At 39.7% G+C, this 20338-nt stretch overlaps 2 protein-coding genes across 3 annotated transcripts; one reads left to right on the top strand and one right to left on the bottom strand.

The window, feature by feature from the left end:
• On the top strand, positions 1 to 6570 carry lg12h9orf78 (linkage group 12 C9orf78 homolog). Its single transcript, XM_061986297.1, has 9 exons — positions 1 to 167; positions 347 to 406; positions 503 to 554; positions 2466 to 2536; positions 2604 to 2681; positions 4621 to 4818; positions 4895 to 5031; positions 5097 to 5201; positions 5507 to 6570. The coding sequence occupies exons 1-9, from the start codon at positions 91 to 93 to the stop codon at positions 5602 to 5604; spliced, it is 876 nt and encodes a 291-aa protein (XP_061842281.1). The 5' UTR covers positions 1 to 90; the 3' UTR covers positions 5605 to 6570.
• Position 6571: 1 nt separating this feature from the next.
• Positions 6572 to 18670, bottom strand: med22 (mediator complex subunit 22). Of its 2 annotated transcripts, XM_072914341.1 has the most exons (5): positions 18558 to 18670; positions 18221 to 18470; positions 15544 to 15624; positions 13137 to 13345; positions 6572 to 7020 (listed from the first exon to the last, which is right to left on the bottom strand). In XM_072914341.1, the coding sequence occupies exons 2-5, from the start codon at positions 18341 to 18343 to the stop codon at positions 6822 to 6824; spliced, it is 612 nt and encodes a 203-aa protein (XP_072770442.1). In that variant the 5' UTR covers positions 18344 to 18470; positions 18558 to 18670; the 3' UTR covers positions 6572 to 6821. The 2 variants fall into 2 exon arrangements, with proteins under 2 accessions (XP_072770442.1, XP_072770443.1); XM_072914342.1 differs by lacking the exon at positions 6572 to 7020 and having other exon boundaries at positions 12796 to 13345.
• Positions 18671 to 20338: the final 1668 nt, after the last annotated feature.

Here is a 20338-nt window from a genome sequence, read left to right as displayed (position 1 = left end):
GCCCTAATAAATCGTCCCCCCTCCTAGCAAGAGTGTTCGACGCACTCACTCGTCCATGTAAAAGACGCAGTACAGTAAAGCTTCTTTAAAATGCCTTTCTGCAAGAGTTTTAGAAGGAGAAAGGATTCTTCGGATGTGGAAGAAGACGAAACAACGCAAGAAGTCAGGTAAAACATTTAATCAGCGTTTGCACCAAAATGGGACTAGCATGTTGCTAGCTAATTGCCCCGTAGTTCTTTCATGGCTGTAAATATGTCAATATTTACTCATAATTTACACATCATACGTTTTTTAGTTGATTTTCCACCTAATCAAACATGTTCATTGATGTTCTTGTTTTGTTAAGATCTAAAGTAGAAGAGGCCAAAGAGCTGCAGAGTCTGCGGCGACGGCAGAAGGGAGTCAGGTAACGTTTGAAAGTATTCCTGGCGACAAACCATTGACGTTTAAAACGTGTAAAATGTGAGATAACACGTTATTGCTATTGTGTGTTTTTCCACAGCGTGACTGCCTTATTAGTCGGAGAAAAGTTACCACCAGAAGCTGAGATTGATGTAAATAAACGGTTTTGAAAGTACAGTCGTACCTCAATTTACGAGCTTAATTCGTTCTGTGACAAAACACCAGTGTTGGGTTAGTTACGGAAAACCAGTAACTAGTTACAGCTACTAGTTACTTTATTTCAAAAGTAACTCAGTTACTTACACCAAAAAGTAATGCGTTACTGTGAAAAGTAACTAGTTACTCTTTTTTTTTTTTTTTTTAAAGCTCCCATTAATGCCCTTTTAGTCTTCATTTCATTACTGTTATTGTACTGGAGAATAATACAATCTGTTGATCAACCTGACAGCATTTGCATCACTGAACTCTGCTAAGCAATGTGGTCTACATAAAACACACAAAGACAAAGATATGTTTCAAAGGGCCAATTTATTTCAGGCCAGAACAAACTGACAAAACTATTTTAAATAGCTGCAACATAACATGAATAAGTAAACAGTATAATAACAACATAGCTGTAAACCTGGCTTCACTTAAGGAAGGCACACGTGACATACTCAAAGCCTAACCAGGCAGATTTGAATTGTTGTTTTGGGCAGTAGACGGGATCTTTGATCCAAGACACAACTTACATTTAACTAAAATGTTCTTTTCTTTATGCTCGACGAAAAAAACGAAGTGAGAATATCTACATCTTAAGACACTCGACTGCGGCTCCGTTGTTAGTAAACACAGACACGCCTCCCCTCCCCACACACAGAGCGCACGTCTCTCTTCTCCAGCTTGTGACAGGAAGAATCAGAAGGACGACACTGCAGCGCTCCAATAAAACACACTCAGATCTTCTGTTTCTAGCCGATACTACATAAAAAATAACGTGCAGTAACGCATCATGTAGTAAGGGTAACTGAGTTACTGAATATAAAAAATAACGCGTTAAATTACTAGTTACCGCCGAAACTAACGGCGTTACAGTAACACTGCAAAACACTTATCTCACATCATCACCCATTAAATTGAATTGGCTTGGCCGCCATATCAGCACACATTTTAAACGTAACATATATTTTTAAATAAAAACACACTTTTGGACAATAAATATTGCATAAAAACACTACAATTGAATGTTCTACCAACGATGACAGGAGTTGTATGAAGTATTGTAATAATGTACAGCATTTACCTTGGAGATTGACTTCCACGGTATCTCCTTCCAGCTGTTTCTCCGTCAAACACACCATCAGCAGCTTTTCCATATATTCATGTCTGCCATATAGATATTAGTTTAACATTCTTAGCTGGGGTTGGACTCATTCACCTCCAGTATGGTGCAGACAAGCGGTGATACGCTCAAATCCCTCCGCCTGCTACACATGCGGTCATGTTTTGATGATTTTTTTCTTTAATTCAATGAATATCATCCACTTTCTTCCTTACCCAGGTTGAAAAAAACAAATTTATGTTGATTTATGTTGAGCATTTTAAATGGTAGCGAGTATGTTCCGGTGTGGGGCGCGGTCTCTCTGGCGTCACTTCCTCTCCGAACTCAGTTTGTAAACGATCAATGAGTCCATACAAAGCTAAGAGCCGGAGATTCAAGAAATACGCGGCGCACACACCCGTGTAAGAAATTGTCCGAGGAGGGGAACCTTAAACGATGGTTTAGTGTGGCTGAAACGGGGCTTAGGCTAGATAATTATTCGTTTAAGGGGTTATCCGGCTTAGTGTAGACATAGCCTAAGACCTGATGTTTTGGGCGGATTTGACAGGGATCACTGTGACATTCGCCACTAATGACAGGGATGCTTCCAACTCAGATTTATGCTTGCAATTTAAAGCATAACAATTAGCCGAGAGACCGCTCTTACCTCAAAATATTCTTAAGTTGAGGTACCACTGTAATGTTCAATTCAGTTTTTGTGTCTATTTTGTGCTGTCCATGACACCAGTCTCTCATCGCACAGAATGACCCTTTTAAACTGAAAACCGGAGGGGTTGTTGACATGAAGACAGTCAAAGATCGCAACCGGGACATGTAAGTAAAGTTATATTTTTTGTAATTAACACATTGGTGTAGTCTGTAACCTATTTTGTCTTTGCAGGACAGAGGAGGACACAGACCTCAATCTGGGCACTTCATTTTCAGCCGAAACAAACAGAAGAGACGAAGATGCCGACATGTACGTATGCAATAATCACCTCTGCCTTCCCATGTATAGCCATTTATAAATAATCGTTTTCAATCTAATCTCAAATCCCCTCGTAAATCAAGATGCTTATTTTTAAGACAGACGTTACTTTTTTTGTATTATTGTTGCTCGATTGTAAAATACAATTTTACTTAGATTTATTTATGAACAGTAATTTAAGCAATGTGAGTTAGTTTAATAATTCCTGAGAATGTTGACTCAGAGTTAGGATCACAATACAGACATAACCAATGGAGCGCTGATTCTACGATTCACCGTAACAACTAGGGACAGATAAGGCTGACTTTCTTTCCTCAGTTGGAACTGTAAGTGTTAATGTGTTTATGGTACCTATAAACACTTTAATTCAAAAGAAAATAATACAGTAAAAATAATATTGGGACTGATGTGAGGGACAATTTAATGTCTGGATCGATGCATAAGGTTGATTGCAGTAGTTCATTTAAAAGTGAAGGAATAAAATATTTAATTACGGTAATGTGCAGTCCCATGGGTGAAAAGCCCACACAAATGCAGCTGAAAATATTCTCTTTTTAAATATATTTAAAGTTAAAGTTAAAGTACCAATGATTGTCACACACACACTAGGTGTGGCGAAATTATTCTCTGCATTTAACCCATCACCCTTGATCACCCCCTGGGAGGTGAGGGGAGCAGTGGGCAGCAGCGGTGGCCGCGCCCGGGAATCATTTTTGGTGATTTAACCCCCAATTCCAACCCTTGATACTGAGTGCCAAGCAGGGAGGTAATGGGTCCCATTTTTATAGTCTTTGGTATGACTCGGCCGGGGTTTGAACCCACAACCTACCGATCTCAGGGCGGACACTCTAACCACTAGGCCACTGAGTAGGTATTATATTTGACACGTACAGTCAATGCAAATGAGTTAATTTGTTGTGTGGCTATATATTTAGTTATGTACCAAAATGTGTGATATTTTTCTTAGAATAATAATAAAAATAGTCTGCCATATCAGCTTCTGTTGGATTATTTTACATGTTGTTGGTCATATATGAAATATCAAGAAAATAATCACTATTTTAATTAATAAAATAAATATAAAACCGATTAAATTTCTGAAATAAATGTATAAATGTGCGTGTGTATATGCATGTATGTACCGGTATATGTATATATATATATATATATATATATATATATGTATGTATATGTATATGTATATATATATATATATAAGTATATATATGTGTGTGTGTGTGTATATATATATATATATATATATATATATATATATATATAAATAAATAAATAAATAAAACTTTTTTTATTTTTTTACAAGATAGTGTTTTAGTACCATGTACTTTACTTTACGTTCATTATAATTGAAGGTTCTCCTGAAAACTAGTATCCGCCCCAATGGACATTTTGCATTACTTTGGAGAACGGTTCGGTTCTCAGCAGGATATAGAATCGATTTAGTTTCCGTATGTTTGCAAAAATGAAAAAGGTAAATGTAAGTTTTTTTTTTAATGCACACAAATTCAATCAATAGTAAATATCTGAAATCAAGTATAGTTTTTGACAATATTTTTTTTCTTAGCAGTCTTATAAAAACATAGTACCGGTATATTTAACTAACCATGACCTCAAAATCCTTTGTTGACATAAATCTACAAGTTCCTACAATATATTTGTTGCTAGTCACTTTTTAAAAAAGGGTATTGAGAGGGTCTGATTAATCACTCAATGTAGTACCAAGTTGGCAGCACTGATTCCTTCTGCTCAGTCTTCTTATTCTTTGGCAGACTGGTGCATTATATTATGGGTATACGCCAAATGTATTTTGGTGGCCCGCAACAAACAAATGAATGTAATTTACAAAATATATATTGTAACACATTTAGGTATGTGGGATCAGATACTCAATGACTCAATTTCTGTCCGTCAGGATGAAATATATTGAGACAGAGCTAAGAAGAAAGAAAGGCCTCGTGGAAGCGGAGGTGCAAAAGGTCAAGGTGAAAAATGCAGAGGATCATCTCTACGAGCTGCCTGAGAACATCCGAGTCAACTCTGCCAAAAAGACAGAAGAGATGTTGTCCAATCAGATGCTGAGTGGGATCCCTGAGGTGGACCTCGGCATAGAGTGTGTAGACTCTTAGAATGACCCGTGAGATCCTTAAGATGATTAAAAATAGAACTAATATCAATTTATGTCCCAGTGCAAAGATAAAAAACATCATCCAGACAGAGGATGCCAAAGCCAAGCTGATACAGGAACAAAGGAACAAGAAAAAAGACAACGAAACATCATTTGTTCCCACAAACATCGCCGTCAACTACGTACAACACAACCGCTGTAAGTTTAAGCATTATGCATAAGTGGAGAAAAAGCTTGCTCACTCTGCTAATGTCTCGCCACAGTCTATCGCGAGGACGCTAACGCACCTCAGAGACACCACAGACACCGAGAGGAGCCCAAAGCAAGGCCTCTGCGTGTGGGAGACACCGAGAAACCTGGCCCAGAGGGTAAGTGTGCACACATACTGTGATGTAACATTGTCAGGGAATAAGAGACTTTTACTTTGAAGGTGGTTTTCTCCCTCTTCTAGCTTCCGGTAGTAGCCGCACGGCAGTCAGACGCATGCTCGCATACACACAGGACGTGTTGACACAAGAGCTCAGAAACATGTAAATGGGTCTGACTGTTGTATGGCTACTACCAGAAGCTAAAAGAGGGAGAATCAAAATAAAAAATCCTTCTCATTCCCCAATGTTACGTCTCTCACACATGTTGGTAGTAGTTATGTATTTTAATATCATTTTTATTGCAGCAACGCCAGCACCAAATTTCCGCAAACGGCCAAATAATGAAAAGGCCACTGACGACTACCATTACGAGAAGTTCAAGAAGATGAACCGCCGATATTAAGATGAGCCGCTGAGATTTAAGCTTCCAGCCTGTTATTGTCACCAAATCATGAGACACGCTCATAAACAAAAAGCCATTTAGGAAGTTCATGAAGATTAGCGAACAATAATTGTTTTATTTGCAAAAACATGTATTAGTTGTAGATGGCTTTCAGCCTCTTTGCTGTAGAGCAGGGCTATTCAACTAATGGCCCAGGGGCCAAATCCAGCCCGGAAATGACATCCCAGCACGCCCCGAGTTCGGTTCAAAACTTTGGAGACAAACATTTTTTGCAGCAAATTCCTAAAAGTACAAGAGTGCTCCTGTTGAATAGAGGGACTTGGACCAGTGTAAACACATTGGCGGATCCTTGAGTTGACATTTTAACCTTGCTAGCCAACGGAAAACTAGGGTTCAAACTTGTGATTTACTGAGGCGTTCCTCAAGACACCCATTTAAGTCCACTACTTTTGGCAGTTAAATTTTTTTTTTTGTAATTTATTGTTGTGTAACTGAGGTGTTGCTGTAGTTTATTTTAGATGCAATCTGTTGCTGTTTTTCCAACGTATTTAGTTATACTAGTGGTGTTCCTCAAGGTTCCCTCTTTTTCATCATTTGGGCTCTTCAACTGGTGGTCCACGGGTTTAGTTCCAAAAACTTTTGAGAACCTCACATTTTTACAGCGGATTCTTAAAAAACTGTTTGTGTGCTGAAATGATCTTTGACTACATGTTTTGCAGAAGGTCCTTAAAAAGTGCCAAGTGCTTCTAGAACACTGACAGAATAAATAGACCAAAATCAAGTATCTTTCGTAGAGGACGCCGGAATTATTTCTCCCAATCTTTAGCGTTTTGGAAATGTGGCCCCCAAAACAATTTAGTTGAATTACTCTGCTGCAGAGCTACTATGACCATGTTGTGCTTTGTAAATAATGTACATATTTTTAAGTTCTACTTTAATTGAAGCTATTAAAAAACAGAAACCACAGTTAAGATGTCCTTTTATTTGCATAATTTTCTTGGAGAAAAAGCTGGATTTAATTAATTAGAAATGAAACATGACTTGGTCCATAATGTAAACTTAACAAAGCAAACTTAAAACAAAAGCTCAGTATAACCACTTTTCTTTTGGGCTATTTCAATGCTGGTTTAGTAAAACAAATGATTGGACAGTAATCGGCATCATTTTAACACTGACACAAACTGATGGTATTCGTGCACAATTCCATGCTCCTAAGTTCATGACTTCTCGATAAGGCCGGTGCCTGCGTTTCCGTTGAGGTGGTGTTGCGGGTTGGCGTCCTGTGCGAGGGGTCCGCCGTCCGTGTCCTCTTGCTCGCCCTGGCTAGAGCTGCAGCTGCTGCCTTGGGAGGCCCAACTGTCCCGTCGCCGGTATGCCTCACACAAGGGCAGGTCAACGCTATCCCACTGGTTGTAGCTTTGAGGGGCGCAGCGCCAGCAGCAGGCAAAGAATCAGCGCAGCAGAGGTAGAGCGGAGCAGAAGAGGAGCAGACAAAAGCGGCGAGTCAGAATGAGCACAATCATTCGCCTACGAGAGCTCGATCAGTCAGTCAGAGACAAGCGTGGAGAGTTAAGCAACAAAGCACCAGAAACTGGAAGACGACAGCTGCTGATGAACTTAAAGTCAATGGTGATCAACGCTTTAAGATGATTAGTTGATGATGGAAGAGAAAGCAGAGCAAATGCAGCACGTGACACCTGGCACCCCAACGCTTTCTCATAGAAGAACAACACAAACTGAGTGTTTCCCCTGAGGTTAACTTCTTTAATCATTGATTTGTTGGAAACATTGGCACACGTCTTCAACCATGTGAAAGTTTTAATGTTTATTTTTGAGCACCTGAGTCACAAGCATAAGCATTGTTTAGCGAAAACCGCATTACTAAAAATCTACTCACCACTTCAGATCTGACCTCAAATCAACAAACTGAAACAGTCCCTCAAAATCTCACTCATTTGATGCATTATTCAGAGAAATAATTAAAAAATCTGAAATACAATGGCCACTTAATTAGGTACACATGTTGAACCTCTCCTGGGTTAATATGTACTCCCAAAACCACTTCACCCTGCATTGAGAAGTACACCTGATCTACTTGATCTATTGGTGAATGAATTATAGGTGGTGGTTGGAGGGGCCGTAGGCGCAAACTGGCAGCCTCGCTTCCGTCAGTCTACCCCAGGGCAGCTGTGGCTACAAATGTAGCTTACCACCACCAGGTGTGACTGAATGATGGGTTCCCTAATAATAGAAAAGAGCGATATAAAATTTAACCCATTATTATTATTATTGAAGTTTAAACAGAAGACCACATTGGTAAAGACAAGCGATTAAAGGGACTTTTATAGTTTCATTTGATAGGGGTGTAACGGTACTGCATTCTCATGGTTCGTACATACAGTGCAGGCCAAAAGTTTGGACACACCTTTTCATTCAATGCGTTTTCTTTATTTTTATGACTATTTGTATTGAAGATTGTCACTGAAGGCATCACAACTATGAATTAACACATGTGGAGTTACGTACTTAACAAAAAATGTGAAATAACTGAAAACATGTTTTATATTCTAGCTTCTTCAAAATAGCCACCATTTGGTCTGATTACTGCTTTGCACACTCTTGGCATTCTCTCGATGAGCTTCAAGAGGTAGTGACCTGAAATGGTTTTCACTTCACAGGTGTGCCTTATGGGTTGATTAGTGGAATTTCTTGCTTTATCAATGGGGTTGGGACCATCAGTTATGTTGTGAATGAGAAGGTGTGTCCAAACTTTTGGCCTGTACTGTATTTACAGTGCATCTGGAAAGTATTCACAACACACATTTTATTTGACAGCCTTATTCCAAAATGGAATAAATACATTTTTTCCCTTCAAAATTCTACACACAATATCCCATAATAACAATGTGAACATTTTTTTTTTGCAAATGTATTAAGTATAAATAAATCACATGTACATAAGTATTCACAGCCTTTGCACAATACTTTGTTGATGCACCTTTGGCAGCAATTACAGCCTCAAGTCTTTTTGAATACGATGCCATGAGCTTGGCACACTTACAGTATCTTTGGGCAGTTTCTGGATGCCCTGTACCTTGGCATTAAGGCCAAATGGTGCTGTTCATTTTTGGCACAGTAAGGGAACAAAATGTTTAACAAAACTGTCTCACTCTTGTGTTTAAAGGGCACCTATGATGAAGTTAGCCTTTTCTGACTTATAAATCTTGTTAGATAGTTGTGTAAAAAAATGCCAAAACGTCAAATCATAAGGTTCATGCTTTTTGGCGTGAGCTTGCACGCAGTTTTGGATGCCTCTGTTTGCGGGGTTTTACAGTCTGGCTACGTTGTGACGTCACAGCGAGGTGGACGTACTTATTTGGACATTAAGCTCTCAGCCAGAGGGGGAGGAGCTCGTCCTCTTCTGCTTCAGGCAATGAGGAAATACAAAAATGTGGGCTAGAATATTATTTTCCTCTAATTTGAGATAAATAATGTTAAAACAACTTTTTTTTATGAAGCTCTGAATTGATCAGCGTGTGTGCAGGTGTAGCTAATGTTGTAACCGAGTGAATCTATATGCTGTTTATGAAGCTCATTTTCAACAGTGTCTGGAAAAAAATAGTAATGATGACTTTAAGATATATATTCAAACTCCATTTTCTAAAGATATATTACGATACCTTTGGAAAGGGTGGGGAATGGTTACGTTTGTAATCTAGGAGCGCCTCCACAAACATCTTGCAGACTTACGCAGAAAGTAGGTTAAAATTTGTGCCCGTGGAGCAAAATTCACGCATACTTTACACCAAAGAATATCTGATACATATTATCTAACCCAGTGGTCCCCAACCTTTTTGAAATGCTTTAAAATTTGTCCCACGGACCGGGGGAGATGTTTTTTTTTTTTTTTTTTTGTCATAAAAAAATACAATCATGTGTGCTTACGGACTGTATCCCTGCAGACTGTATTGATCTATATTGATATATAATGTAGGAACCAGAAATAATAACAGAAAGAAACAACCCTTTTGTGCGAATGAGTGTAAATGGGGGAGGGAGGTTTTTCGGGTTGGTGCACTAATTGTAAGTGTATCTTGTGTTTTTTATGTTGATTTAATAAAAAGAAAAAAAGATTTTTTTTTTTTTTTTTTTTTTTTTTACTTTTCTTGTGCGGCCCGGTACCAATCGATCCACGGCCCGGGGGTTGGGGACCACTGATCTAACCCACAAGGAAGTGATTTAAATGTAGATTAGTATACCATAGGTCCCCTTTATGGATTTCAAAAGGAAGCATGAAATTGCAATTGGCTGGCAGGTTTTTTCTAATAAATACGATTTTCAAATTAATAATAAATACACAGTCGAAAATGTAGTCCGCTTTTAGTCACACTACCCGGGCTTGTGGAGGTGGATCACAACCCTAAATGCACACTTCCTAGATCACTCGCTTGAAATCTGTTCTGAGTGTGGAATCAGTATCAGCTACAGACCAATAATCTCTGATAGCACAACACAAGGAGCCCTGAAGACGCAGACTACAACCACAAAAAACACTCTTAAATTGAAGCTACAATTTGTACAATATAAGACAGGAAATCTGATGCCTGGTCTCACCAGTTTGAGTCAGTCTATTACTTTTAGTCCATGATATTTATAACTTACTCTATTTATTTCCATTTCTATTCAAATATGTACATACATACTATCATTCTTGTGGTAATCATGGGCATTTATAAATCTAAGACCTAAATTTTGTGCCATCTCATGTGTGCTGACATGACTAAAGTTCCTTGAACCTTTTGCACGTGCACATGAAAGGGTGAGAATTCAACAAGATAAAAGTGTGGATCCATCGAGAACCCCGTTCAGAGTTGTGGGGAAGCTGACGACACTCTGGATTGTTCAACACAAAATGTGACATAGTGAAGATGGTCATTGAACCGTTTTGAGTTTACAGCCCTCAAATAGTCTACTACAGTCGCCATTCAACAGATGTGATGTGCTGCAACAGGAGAAATATGTCAGAGGCAAAAAGGGGTTTCTAACTCAAAATGACCCATCCATCTTCTTCCGCTTATCCGAGGTCAGGTCGCGGAGGCAGCAGCCTAAGCAGGTAAGCCCAGACTTTCCTCTCCCCAGCCACTTGGTCCAGCTCCTCCCGGGGGATCCCGAGGCGTTCCCAGGCCAGCCGGGAGACATAGTCTTCTCAACGTGTCCTGTGTTTTCCCCGTGGCCTCCTACCAGTCGGACGTGCCCTAAACACCTCCCTAAGGAGGCGTTCGGGTGGCATCCTGACCAGATGCCCGAACCACCTCATCTGGCTCCTCTCGATGTGGAGGAGCAGCAGCTTTACTTTGAGCTCCTCCCAGATGACAGAGCTTCTCACCCTATCTCTAAGGGAGAGCCCAGCCACCCGGCAGAGGAAACTAATTTTGGCCGCTTGTACCCGTGATCTTGTCCTTTTGGTCATAACACAAAGCTCATGAGCATGGGTGAGGATGGGAACGTAGATCGACTGGTAAATTGAGAGCTTTGCCTTCCGGCTCAGCTCCTTCTTCACCACGACAGATTGATACAGAATGACCCAATGTGTACCAAATCAAATGGTCATTGTGTGCATTTTATATTATAGTATACCTTTCATTTAAAGGGGAACTGCACTTTTTCGTATTCATTTTGTCCATCATTCACAATCCCTGTGTCAGAAAAGAATACGTCTTTCTTGTTTTATGCATTCTAACTGGTAAATAATTGCAAGCAATAGGTGGCTAACAATGCAGGTAATGGGATTCAATCCATTCCGCCTATAAAGCGCTCTAAAAAACCCATCATATTTTTATACACACACTGTTAGTATACAGTATGTGTAATATAGTTACAAGCTCATTCATAATAACATGTAATATTTATGTATTTTGGTCATTGTAAGCATTTCGGCGACACATTGATTTTACAGACACATCACAACGTTTGCCATTTCCTTTAACAATAACAAATACAAGCAACCATGGCAGACTTCATGAGAGCCATTAAAGACTATTTTGGAACAAATGATGATCCAGAACCTTACATTTTAAGCCTGAATAATGAGGATGATGAGCTATACGTTTTATAGGCTGTGTGATAAGCAGTTCTAGCTTTAGTGAAACATTAAGTATCAGGTAACACTGATTGCTAAGTGCTAAACAAGAAATACAAATTACGAACATAATAAAACTATCACTTACTGAACAATGGCCGCTCTCACTGGGATGCCGACTGATGGGATGTTTAAATCTTTCAGCACAAGACTTGAATTCTCCGTTCAGATGATGAATTCATCATAATTCTCACTCTTCTTGTAAAAAAAAAAAAAGTGGGAGAAAACAAGCATATTGTTGCATCTTCCTTATGTCTTCTGGACAAAATTGAATTTCAAAGTTGCCCAACTTCTCAGTTTATGGCCACAACCTTCTACAATACAAGTGAGAGGCAAGATTTAGAACAGGGGTCCCCAAACTACGGCCCGCGGGCCGGGAAGTCTCAAGTTAAAAATAAATATATATATATTTTTTTAAATGATTATTTTTTTTAATCTGTCCTTTCTAATCCATTTTCTACCACTTGTTACTCTCGGTGCTTTTTAAGCAAATCATATTGTCTAAAAATGCATTCTTTCATCGATAACGTGAAATCATTGTGCTCGGAATATATATATATATATATATATATATATATATATATATATATATATATATATGATTTTTTTTAACCCAATGCGGCCCCCCGAGTCAAAAAGTTTGGGGACCCCTGATTTACAATCTAGAATTACATTTGACCAACTCAGAGGTGATGAATCAGCTAGTTACCTCTCATGATCAAGGCGCCGCTAAAAGTAGTTAATTGGCATAAGCTCTTATAATAATGCAGGTAACTGTAAATGCTGTTTTGTTGGCGTTTTTTTGAAAGGGCTTTATAGACTCCCCCATTAGCTACCGTACATTGTTAGCCGTCTAGTACTAGCCGTATTTTACAATTTAGAATACACAAAAAAAAGAAAGACGTGTGTTTTTGTCACACATAAGGATTGTGGGCAACATTTTTAAAAAGTGCAGTGTTCCTTTAAGAGTACTTGCTTTAAACAAATGGTGTTTAGTGATCCAGGGAACTATGCATTTTCCGTTCAACGACACATTTGTCCATAAATAAACATACTTTTACCGTCTAGTTTAATGATAATGTGTTTAAAACATGACCTTTTCCGCCCAATGTTGAGACGTACAGTACTTGCTTTGCTCTCATATTTTCAGAGCTGAAAATATCCTTCTGGTCGTCTGTTCACTCTTTGGAAAGCTCAACTTTGGTCTAAGTTGAGCAAATGAAACATTTCATAGAGCAGTAAACATATAAAGCACGAGAATATTTGGGTAGAGCCGCTATGTTACTATGGTGTGTGTTCACCGCTCACTCACAGCAACAGATGGATGATGATGACGATGGTGGCAGCGGCGGGATGGGTGGGGGGTGTGTGGCGAGTATGAGCCTACTTGTACCTGGAGGAGTAATATTCTTCTTCGAGTTCGTACAGGTCGATGGCGATCTCGTCCCGTAGCGAGGTCAGCTTCTTGTCGCACTCCTCTTGCAGCGAGCGCAGCTGCTGGTTCTGGAGACTGATGGCGTCGTTCACCGAAGGGAAGTCATTCAGGATCAGAAACTGCTTTAGGTCCGACACCAGTTTCATCAAGGACTCGCCCGCACGTACCTGATGATGCAGCGAAACATGTTGCAGCATGTCAGCCATACAAAGTAATGCATTTGTGATTAGACTTGAGCTACCGATTTTCCGTTACAAGGCAATTAATGATTAAAACAAACATGTATTGTAATATTAACAAGGGATGTGGAGTACAACGTGTATTATATTAAATTATACTGGATACAGGATATTAACATGACTGTAATACAATCATCAGTTCTACAGCATGATAATAATCCCCTTCCTAATAGAACTAAATACAAATGGCCTGATCTACTGAAGGTTTACATGTATTAAAACAGGCAAACTTGAGAACACATGCAAAGCTGATCTACTAAACTCAAGTGCAGAGGATTGCATCCCCTTAAGTGAGCAGAATAAGGAGCTCAATCCATTTAGCGTGTCTGTCGTCATGTTTATGCAGAATATACGCTGTATCATCAGAAAGCCCATAATACTGAGAGGAGGAGATGCAAATATAATTATTCAGCAGGCGCAGTGTGATTTATCAAGGCTGAAACTGCTCTGCGAGTGCTCTCTTGCGTCATTAAGTATGTCTGAAAAGTATATGCAAACTGACACAGTTATGCACCGGGCTGTGAGAAAGGAAGTGGGGTAAAAAATATTAGACATACCATCTATTCAGCAACATAATTGTATTGATGACTTAAGAGCCCGATTAAAACAAAAACAATTGATGCATTTTGGTGTTGTATGTTATTATAAATCTCCTTTATGAAAAAAGTCTTACAAAAAGTATTTTATTGTGTTTGTATCAATTTCAGACGCATGAATGTGCTGCTGTTGTGATGGTACACCGCCTCTCTTCAGAGCATAGTCAGTGAGCTAAAAATAGTCTCTGTTGTCTTGACTGCGACTCTATATTGCAGAAAATGTGTTACGGATTATAGATGTATGCTGCTAGTTCAACATCACAAACGGTTGGAAAACATGAATGTGCAGTAAATGAGTGATCGCAAATTCCTCATTTAAATAGGGCGATCTGCACCAGTTATGAATTCTACACACAGTCTTAGTAGATCACACTCAACATGCCCACTAATAGTACACATGCTTTTTAGAGCGTGGTATTTGGATCCTAGTAGACCAGGCCCAAAGACTCCAAAATAATCCACGAAGAAAAAAAAACACGGCAGAGAGCAGAGGAGAATTATAAAAGTGTGGCTATGAAGAAACAGGACTGACAATATGACGTGCAAATATTTGAGAACATACTGTAAGATTGTTCAGTTTATTTAAAAAAAGTACATAAGCGACCCATTTTAGCGCAAATGTATGCTTAAATGACTTCTGCTGTGATTGGGAAATAAAGAGAAAATACAATTTACACTAACATGACTTTGTGGAGGGTGACATTAACTGTGCACAGGATTGGGTAGATTTAAAAAAAAAAAAAAAAAAAAAAAAATGTGGTTTGAAAATTGCAATGCTGCACAATTTCATGTGTTTCATATAATTAATGATAAATCTAGACTGCTACATATAGATGTGGCGCTACCTGCTGAAAAACACGTTATAATGGGACTGTCTGCGAATGTAGCTTGTTGATGGCATCGCAACTTTGTTTCATGCGCAAAAAGATCTGCCAAAGAAGATATGAACATCCCATCAGTCGGGATCCCAGGGAGAGCAGATATTGTACAGCGAGTGATTGTTTTATTATGATTGCGGTTTGCATTTCTTGTTTAGTACGTTCCAATAGTGCTACTTGCTGGATCTGCTCATCACTCAGCTTCTAAAACTTGTAGCTCATCCTCTGTATATTTAGGCTGAAAAATTTAAGGCCCCGGATCGAAGCATCATTTGTTGTAGAAATAGCGAACGTCGATATGCGTCTGTGAAATTAATGTGCCGTACTGTGCTTGAAATTACGTATGTCATGTTATTATGACTGTGCCTGTTACTACATTACATATATACTTACAGCATGTATATCAAATATTGTTTTTGTTTGATTTTTCGCGTGCTTTATAGGCGGAATACAGCAAATCCCACTACTTCCATTGTTAGCCACCTCTTACGTGTCGTTTATTACAAAATAGAATGCATAAAGAAAGAAAGAAATGCGTTGTCGTCTAACATATGGATCGTGAATGATAGACAATTCTAAAAAAGTGCAGTTCCTCTTTCAAGGCACATCAAATTTTGCGTGTTCTGTTCTTGTGTTGTGCGCTCCTACTTACGATGTGAGCTGCTCGTACATGCATCTCATAATGGTCCTGCTCGGATTGAGTTGCTCGAGAAACCTGCGTCTCATCCTCTATCTTGATGAACAAATGGGGAAAAAATTAAATGACAACATGTTACACATTAAAACACTTATTTTAGTGTGTGCAAGGAAAGGGACATCACCAGTAAAGAATGAAAGGGGTGTTCAACTACCGGTGTGTTTTTTACATCATGTGCTTCATGAATTAATTCCTTATTTAAAGAAGCATTAATAACTACTTTTCATTCCGTCTTCTATGGAAGACAAGACACCCTTCCTTTCCTTACATCTGCGGTCCTCTCCAAGGTTTCTCATTGTCATCCCACTGGGTTGAGTTTTTCCCTGCCCTGGTGTGGGATCTGAACCGAGGATTTCATTGTGGCTTGTGCAGCCCTTTGAGACACTTGTGCTGTGTACATACATCTACTGATGCCTAGTCTGAACACATCCTCAGTGACCTCTTGGATTCACCGGGCGTTTCGGGTCTCTCAACTGGTCATACGCCCTCCTCCAAGCAACCCAACCAGGGGTGATCAAGTCCCCCGGCTTGTGTTCAGACGGCTAGCTAGCTACCATGACTCCAAGGATCTCCTTTTTTGAGCCACAACCATCTCGAAGCCCTTTCCGCCGCTTCGGTGGTACTGCGGATGGTTCTCCTCTTTCTCTCTCCATCGATGCCCAAACTGCTGAAGGCTCTGACCAAGAAACGGGCTGCAAATCCTCTGCATCCAACCTCCACAGGGAAACACCTTGCTCTCCACCCAGCCTGTTGACAGTCGCTGACCAGTCCTGCATACTTGGAGAGCTTCCTCTCGAAGGCTTCTTCCAGGCGATCTTCCCACAGGACTGTCAGCTCCAGCAGCACAGCTTGTTTGGTGGACTCAGACACAAGGACAATGTCTGGTCGCAGGGTGGTGACTGCGATATGGCTGGGGTACTTCAGCTGGTTTTCAAGGTCCACCAACAACTGCCAGTCTTTTGCAGACATCAGGATGCCTGCTGATGATCTTCTGGCAGGAGTTGGCGTGTCCCCAGCTCTGACAAAGGCGATGGTTTTCTTGGAGGGGTGGAACTGTTTTGCCCATGCCAGTTCTGCGCTAATGGCTTCAGCGATGATCTTTAGGACTTGATTCTAGACCTCCGCCCCAGATCCCACCTCACTCCTATCCACTTCTCCAAAGTGGGCTGGCTCAGGGTGGAGGACAGAGTAAAACAACTTGCACTGAGCCTAGTCTATAAAATCCGCTACACCTCCCTGATACCGAAGTACATGTCAAACTACTTCCTTAATGACCGCCATAACCACAACACCAGGGGGAGCTCCACTAACCACGTTAAACCCAGATTCCGAACTAACAAAGGTCTTAACTCATTCTCTTTCTATGCCACATCAATGTGGAATGCGCTCCCAACAGGTATAAAAGAAAGGGCATCTCTATCCTCCTTCAAAACCGCAATAAAAGTTAAATGATAAATGGGTTATACTTGTATAGCGCTTTTCTACCTTCAAGGTACTCAAAGCGCTTTGACAGTATTTCCATATTCACCCATTCACACACTGATGGCGGGAGCTGCCATGCAAGGCGCTAACCAGCAGCCATCAGGAGCAAGGGGTGAAGTGTCTTGCCCAAGGACACAACGGACGTGACTAGGATGGTAGAAGGTGGGGATTGAACCCCAGTAACCAGCAACCCTCCGATTGCTGGCACGGCAACTCTACCAACTTCACCTCCAAGCAGCTACAACCCTAAACTAACACCCTCCCCGGATTGTTAATAATCAAATGTAAACAATCAAATGCAGATACTTTTTCTTATGCCTTCTGATCTCTCTCTCTCTCTCTAAGTCAGACCTACACTGTTGCAATATCCATTTCTCTGTTCTCAATTGTTGATGACTGATGATAACAACCAAACCTACCCCCCCTCCACACCCCGGATTGTAACTAATATAAATAATTCAATGTGATTATTTTGTGTGATGACTGTATTATGATGATAGTATATATCTGATAGTATATATCTGTATCATGAATCAATTTAAGTGGACCCCGACTTAAACAAGTTGAAAAACTTATTCGGGTGTTACCATTTAGTGGTCAATTGTACGGAATATGTACTTCACTGTGCAACCTACTAATAAAAGTCTCAATCAATTAATCAATCAATCAACCAATCAATCATGCCTCCACCTGTACCTTGTGATTTAAATAAACATTGATTGATTGATTGATTGATGATGGCGAAGTTGGTAGAGTGGCCGTGCCAGCAATCGGAGGGTTGCTGGTTACTGGGGTTCAATCCCCACCTTCTACCATCCTAGTCACGTTCGTTGTGTCCTCGGGCAAGACACTTCACCCCTTGCTCCTGATGGCTGCTGGTTAGCGCCTTGCATGGCAGCTCCCGCCATCAGTGTGTGAATGTGTGTGTGAATGGGTGAATGTGGAAATACTGTCAAAGCGCTTTGAGTACCTTGAAGGTAGAAAAGCGCTATACAAGTATAACCCATTTATCATTTATCATTATACTGTGAAACAAGACATCTTGTATTTAAATTATAATTACTGTACAAGTATTTTTTTTACTTTGTTACCCACAAACAGACTCAGTGGCATCCATAGTCACGGTATTAAGGAGAGTTACACACAGTACCTTTGCCGTTTTGATAATTTCGGTGAAGTTGTCCTGGATGGACCTGATGTCATCTTTAAGTCTCTGGTTGTAGCTCTGAAGAAGAGTTTCTTTACTCTGAGGAAGTGCTCTCTGGGTCGCCATTGCTCTCAAGTAACGGTAAATAATGTTAGACAATCCTAGACGCAGTCGTCCATTGATAGTGATTGGAAAGACGAACCCAACAAGAAGCAGCACTATGTAGCATAACAAGCTAGAAGCACGGGGAATCCTGTAAGGAAACAATACGAACACGTCTGGTGTCAGTAATTCTTCGACACATATCTTCTTACATATGTTAGTACAAGTTTATACATACCATTCGAAAAGCACGGTTTGTAAAGAATATTGGCAATGCGAAGGAAGTGAGATAATAAGAAGTCTTTTTCTTTTTTTTAGTTTTTATTAGCGGTTGGCAAACTAACTTACGGTGCATTACCGCCACCTACTGGACTGGAGTGTGGACGAGGGAGTGACAGGAAACAAAACAACCGCAACATTTTAAGTTAAGTTAAGTTAAAGTACCAATGATTGTCACACACACACTAGGTGTGGTGAAATTTGTCCTCTGCATTTGACCCATCCCCTTGTTCACCCCCTAGGAGGTGAGGGGAGCAGTTGGCAGCAGCGGTGCCGCGCCCGGGAATCATTTTTGGTGATTTAACCCCCAATTCCAACCCTTGATGCTGAGTGCCAAGCAGGGAGGTAATGGGTCCCATTTTTATGGTCTTTGGTATGACTCGGCCGGGGTTTGAACTCACAACCTACAATAAATAACTAGATAAAATACATTAACAAAATAATAAATAAAAAAAATATAGTATCTCATTCAGCTCAACTTCTCTGATGAACTTAATAACGTACAACCCACTGGCACTGTTTTGTACTGTTTTTGTACTTGTTTTGACTGTTATTGTTCATATACTTGTTTGTAAATGTTGAACAATATAAATAAAGGTTTATAAAAAAAAATACAAATAAAATAAAAATTAAATTCAAACACTTAAACAGGAAAAATAGACAAAAAATAGACCCAAAAAAACCCACTTCATAATTAGGGGTGTGGGAAAAAATCGATCCGAATTCAAATCGCGATTCTCACATTGTACGATTCAGTATCGATTCTCATTTTTCAAAAATTGATTTTTATTTTTATTTTTTTTTATTAATCAATCCAACAAAATAATACAAAGCAATACCATAACAATGCAATCCAATTTCAAAACCAAACCCGACCCAGCAACACTCAGAACTGCAAAAAACAGAGCAATTGAGAGGAGACACAAACACGACACAGAACAATCCAAAAGTAGTGAAACAAAAATTAATATTATCAACAACAGTATCAATATTAGTAACAATTTCAACATAGCAGTGATTAAAAATCCCTCATTGACATTATCATTAGACATTTATAAAAACACAGTGGCTTACACTTGCATCACATCTCATAAGCTTGACAACAACACACTGTGTCCAATATTTTCACAAAGATAAATTAAGTCATATTTTTGGTTAATTTAATAGTTAAAACAAATTTACATTATTGCAATCAGTTGATAAAACATTGTCCTTTACAATTATAAAAGTTTTTTTTTACAAAAATCTACTACTCTGCTTGCATGTCAGCAGACTGGGGTAGATCCTGCTGAAATCCTATGTATTGAATGAATAGAGAATCCTTTTGAATCGGGAAAATATCGTTTTTGAATCGCGTTGAATCGCAAAAACGATTTATTACCGAATCGTGACCCCAAGAATCGATACTGAATCGAATCGTGGGACACCCAAAGATTCGCAGCCCTAATGTACAACCGCTGACTTCTTTTACGTTTCTGCTGCCATCACCCGGGTCCTTGTGAAAACTACCGCCACCTACTTGTTACAATATGATTGTTCCGTTGACACTCCAGCATATTAATACATGTTGCAGGGGGGGAACGTTTAGAGTGAGACACACTGTACAGGAAGTAAGCGGGCTAGTGTGAGTGAGTCACCTGGGATTGTAACTGCACTGAAGTTGACAATAAAGTAAAAGTGAGCAACTATACTGCTCTGACCGTCCACTCTTTATGGTTGGGAACATAACGGACTAGAGTG

Source organism: Nerophis lumbriciformis, linkage group LG12 (assembly GCF_033978685.3).
Source record: "Nerophis lumbriciformis linkage group LG12, RoL_Nlum_v2.1, whole genome shotgun sequence".
Taxonomy (NCBI): Eukaryota; Metazoa; Chordata; class Actinopteri; order Syngnathiformes; family Syngnathidae; genus Nerophis; species Nerophis lumbriciformis.
This window is presented reverse-complemented; position numbering and strand designations above follow the sequence as displayed.

What these genes read in the sequence shown, in the direction of transcription:
- lg12h9orf78 (XM_061986297.1), top strand. Translation starts at nt 91, where the DNA reads ATGCCTTTCTGCAAGAGTTTTAGAAGGAGAAAGGATTCTTCGGATGTG. An exon ending in GAAACAACGCAAGAAGTCAG is followed by an intron (nt 168 to 346) that starts GTAAAACATTTA and finishes TGTTTTGTTAAG; the next exon opens with ATCTAAAGTAGAAGAGGCCA. An exon ending in AGAGACGAAGATGCCGACAT is followed by an intron (nt 2,682 to 4,620) that starts GTACGTATGCAA and finishes TCTGTCCGTCAG; the next exon opens with GATGAAATATATTGAGACAG.
- med22 (XM_072914341.1), bottom strand. Translation starts at nt 18,343, where the DNA reads ATGGCGACCCAGAGAGCACTTCCTCAGAGTAAAGAAACTCTTCTTCAG. An exon ending in AAATTATCAAAACGGCAAAG is followed by an intron (nt 15,625 to 18,220) that starts GTACTGTGTGTA and finishes TTGTTCATCAAG; the next exon opens with ATAGAGGATGAGACGCAGGT. An exon ending in ATGTACGAGCAGCTCACATC is followed by an intron (nt 13,346 to 15,543) that starts GTAAGTAGGAGC and finishes CTGCATCATCAG; the next exon opens with GTACGTGCGGGCGAGTCCTT.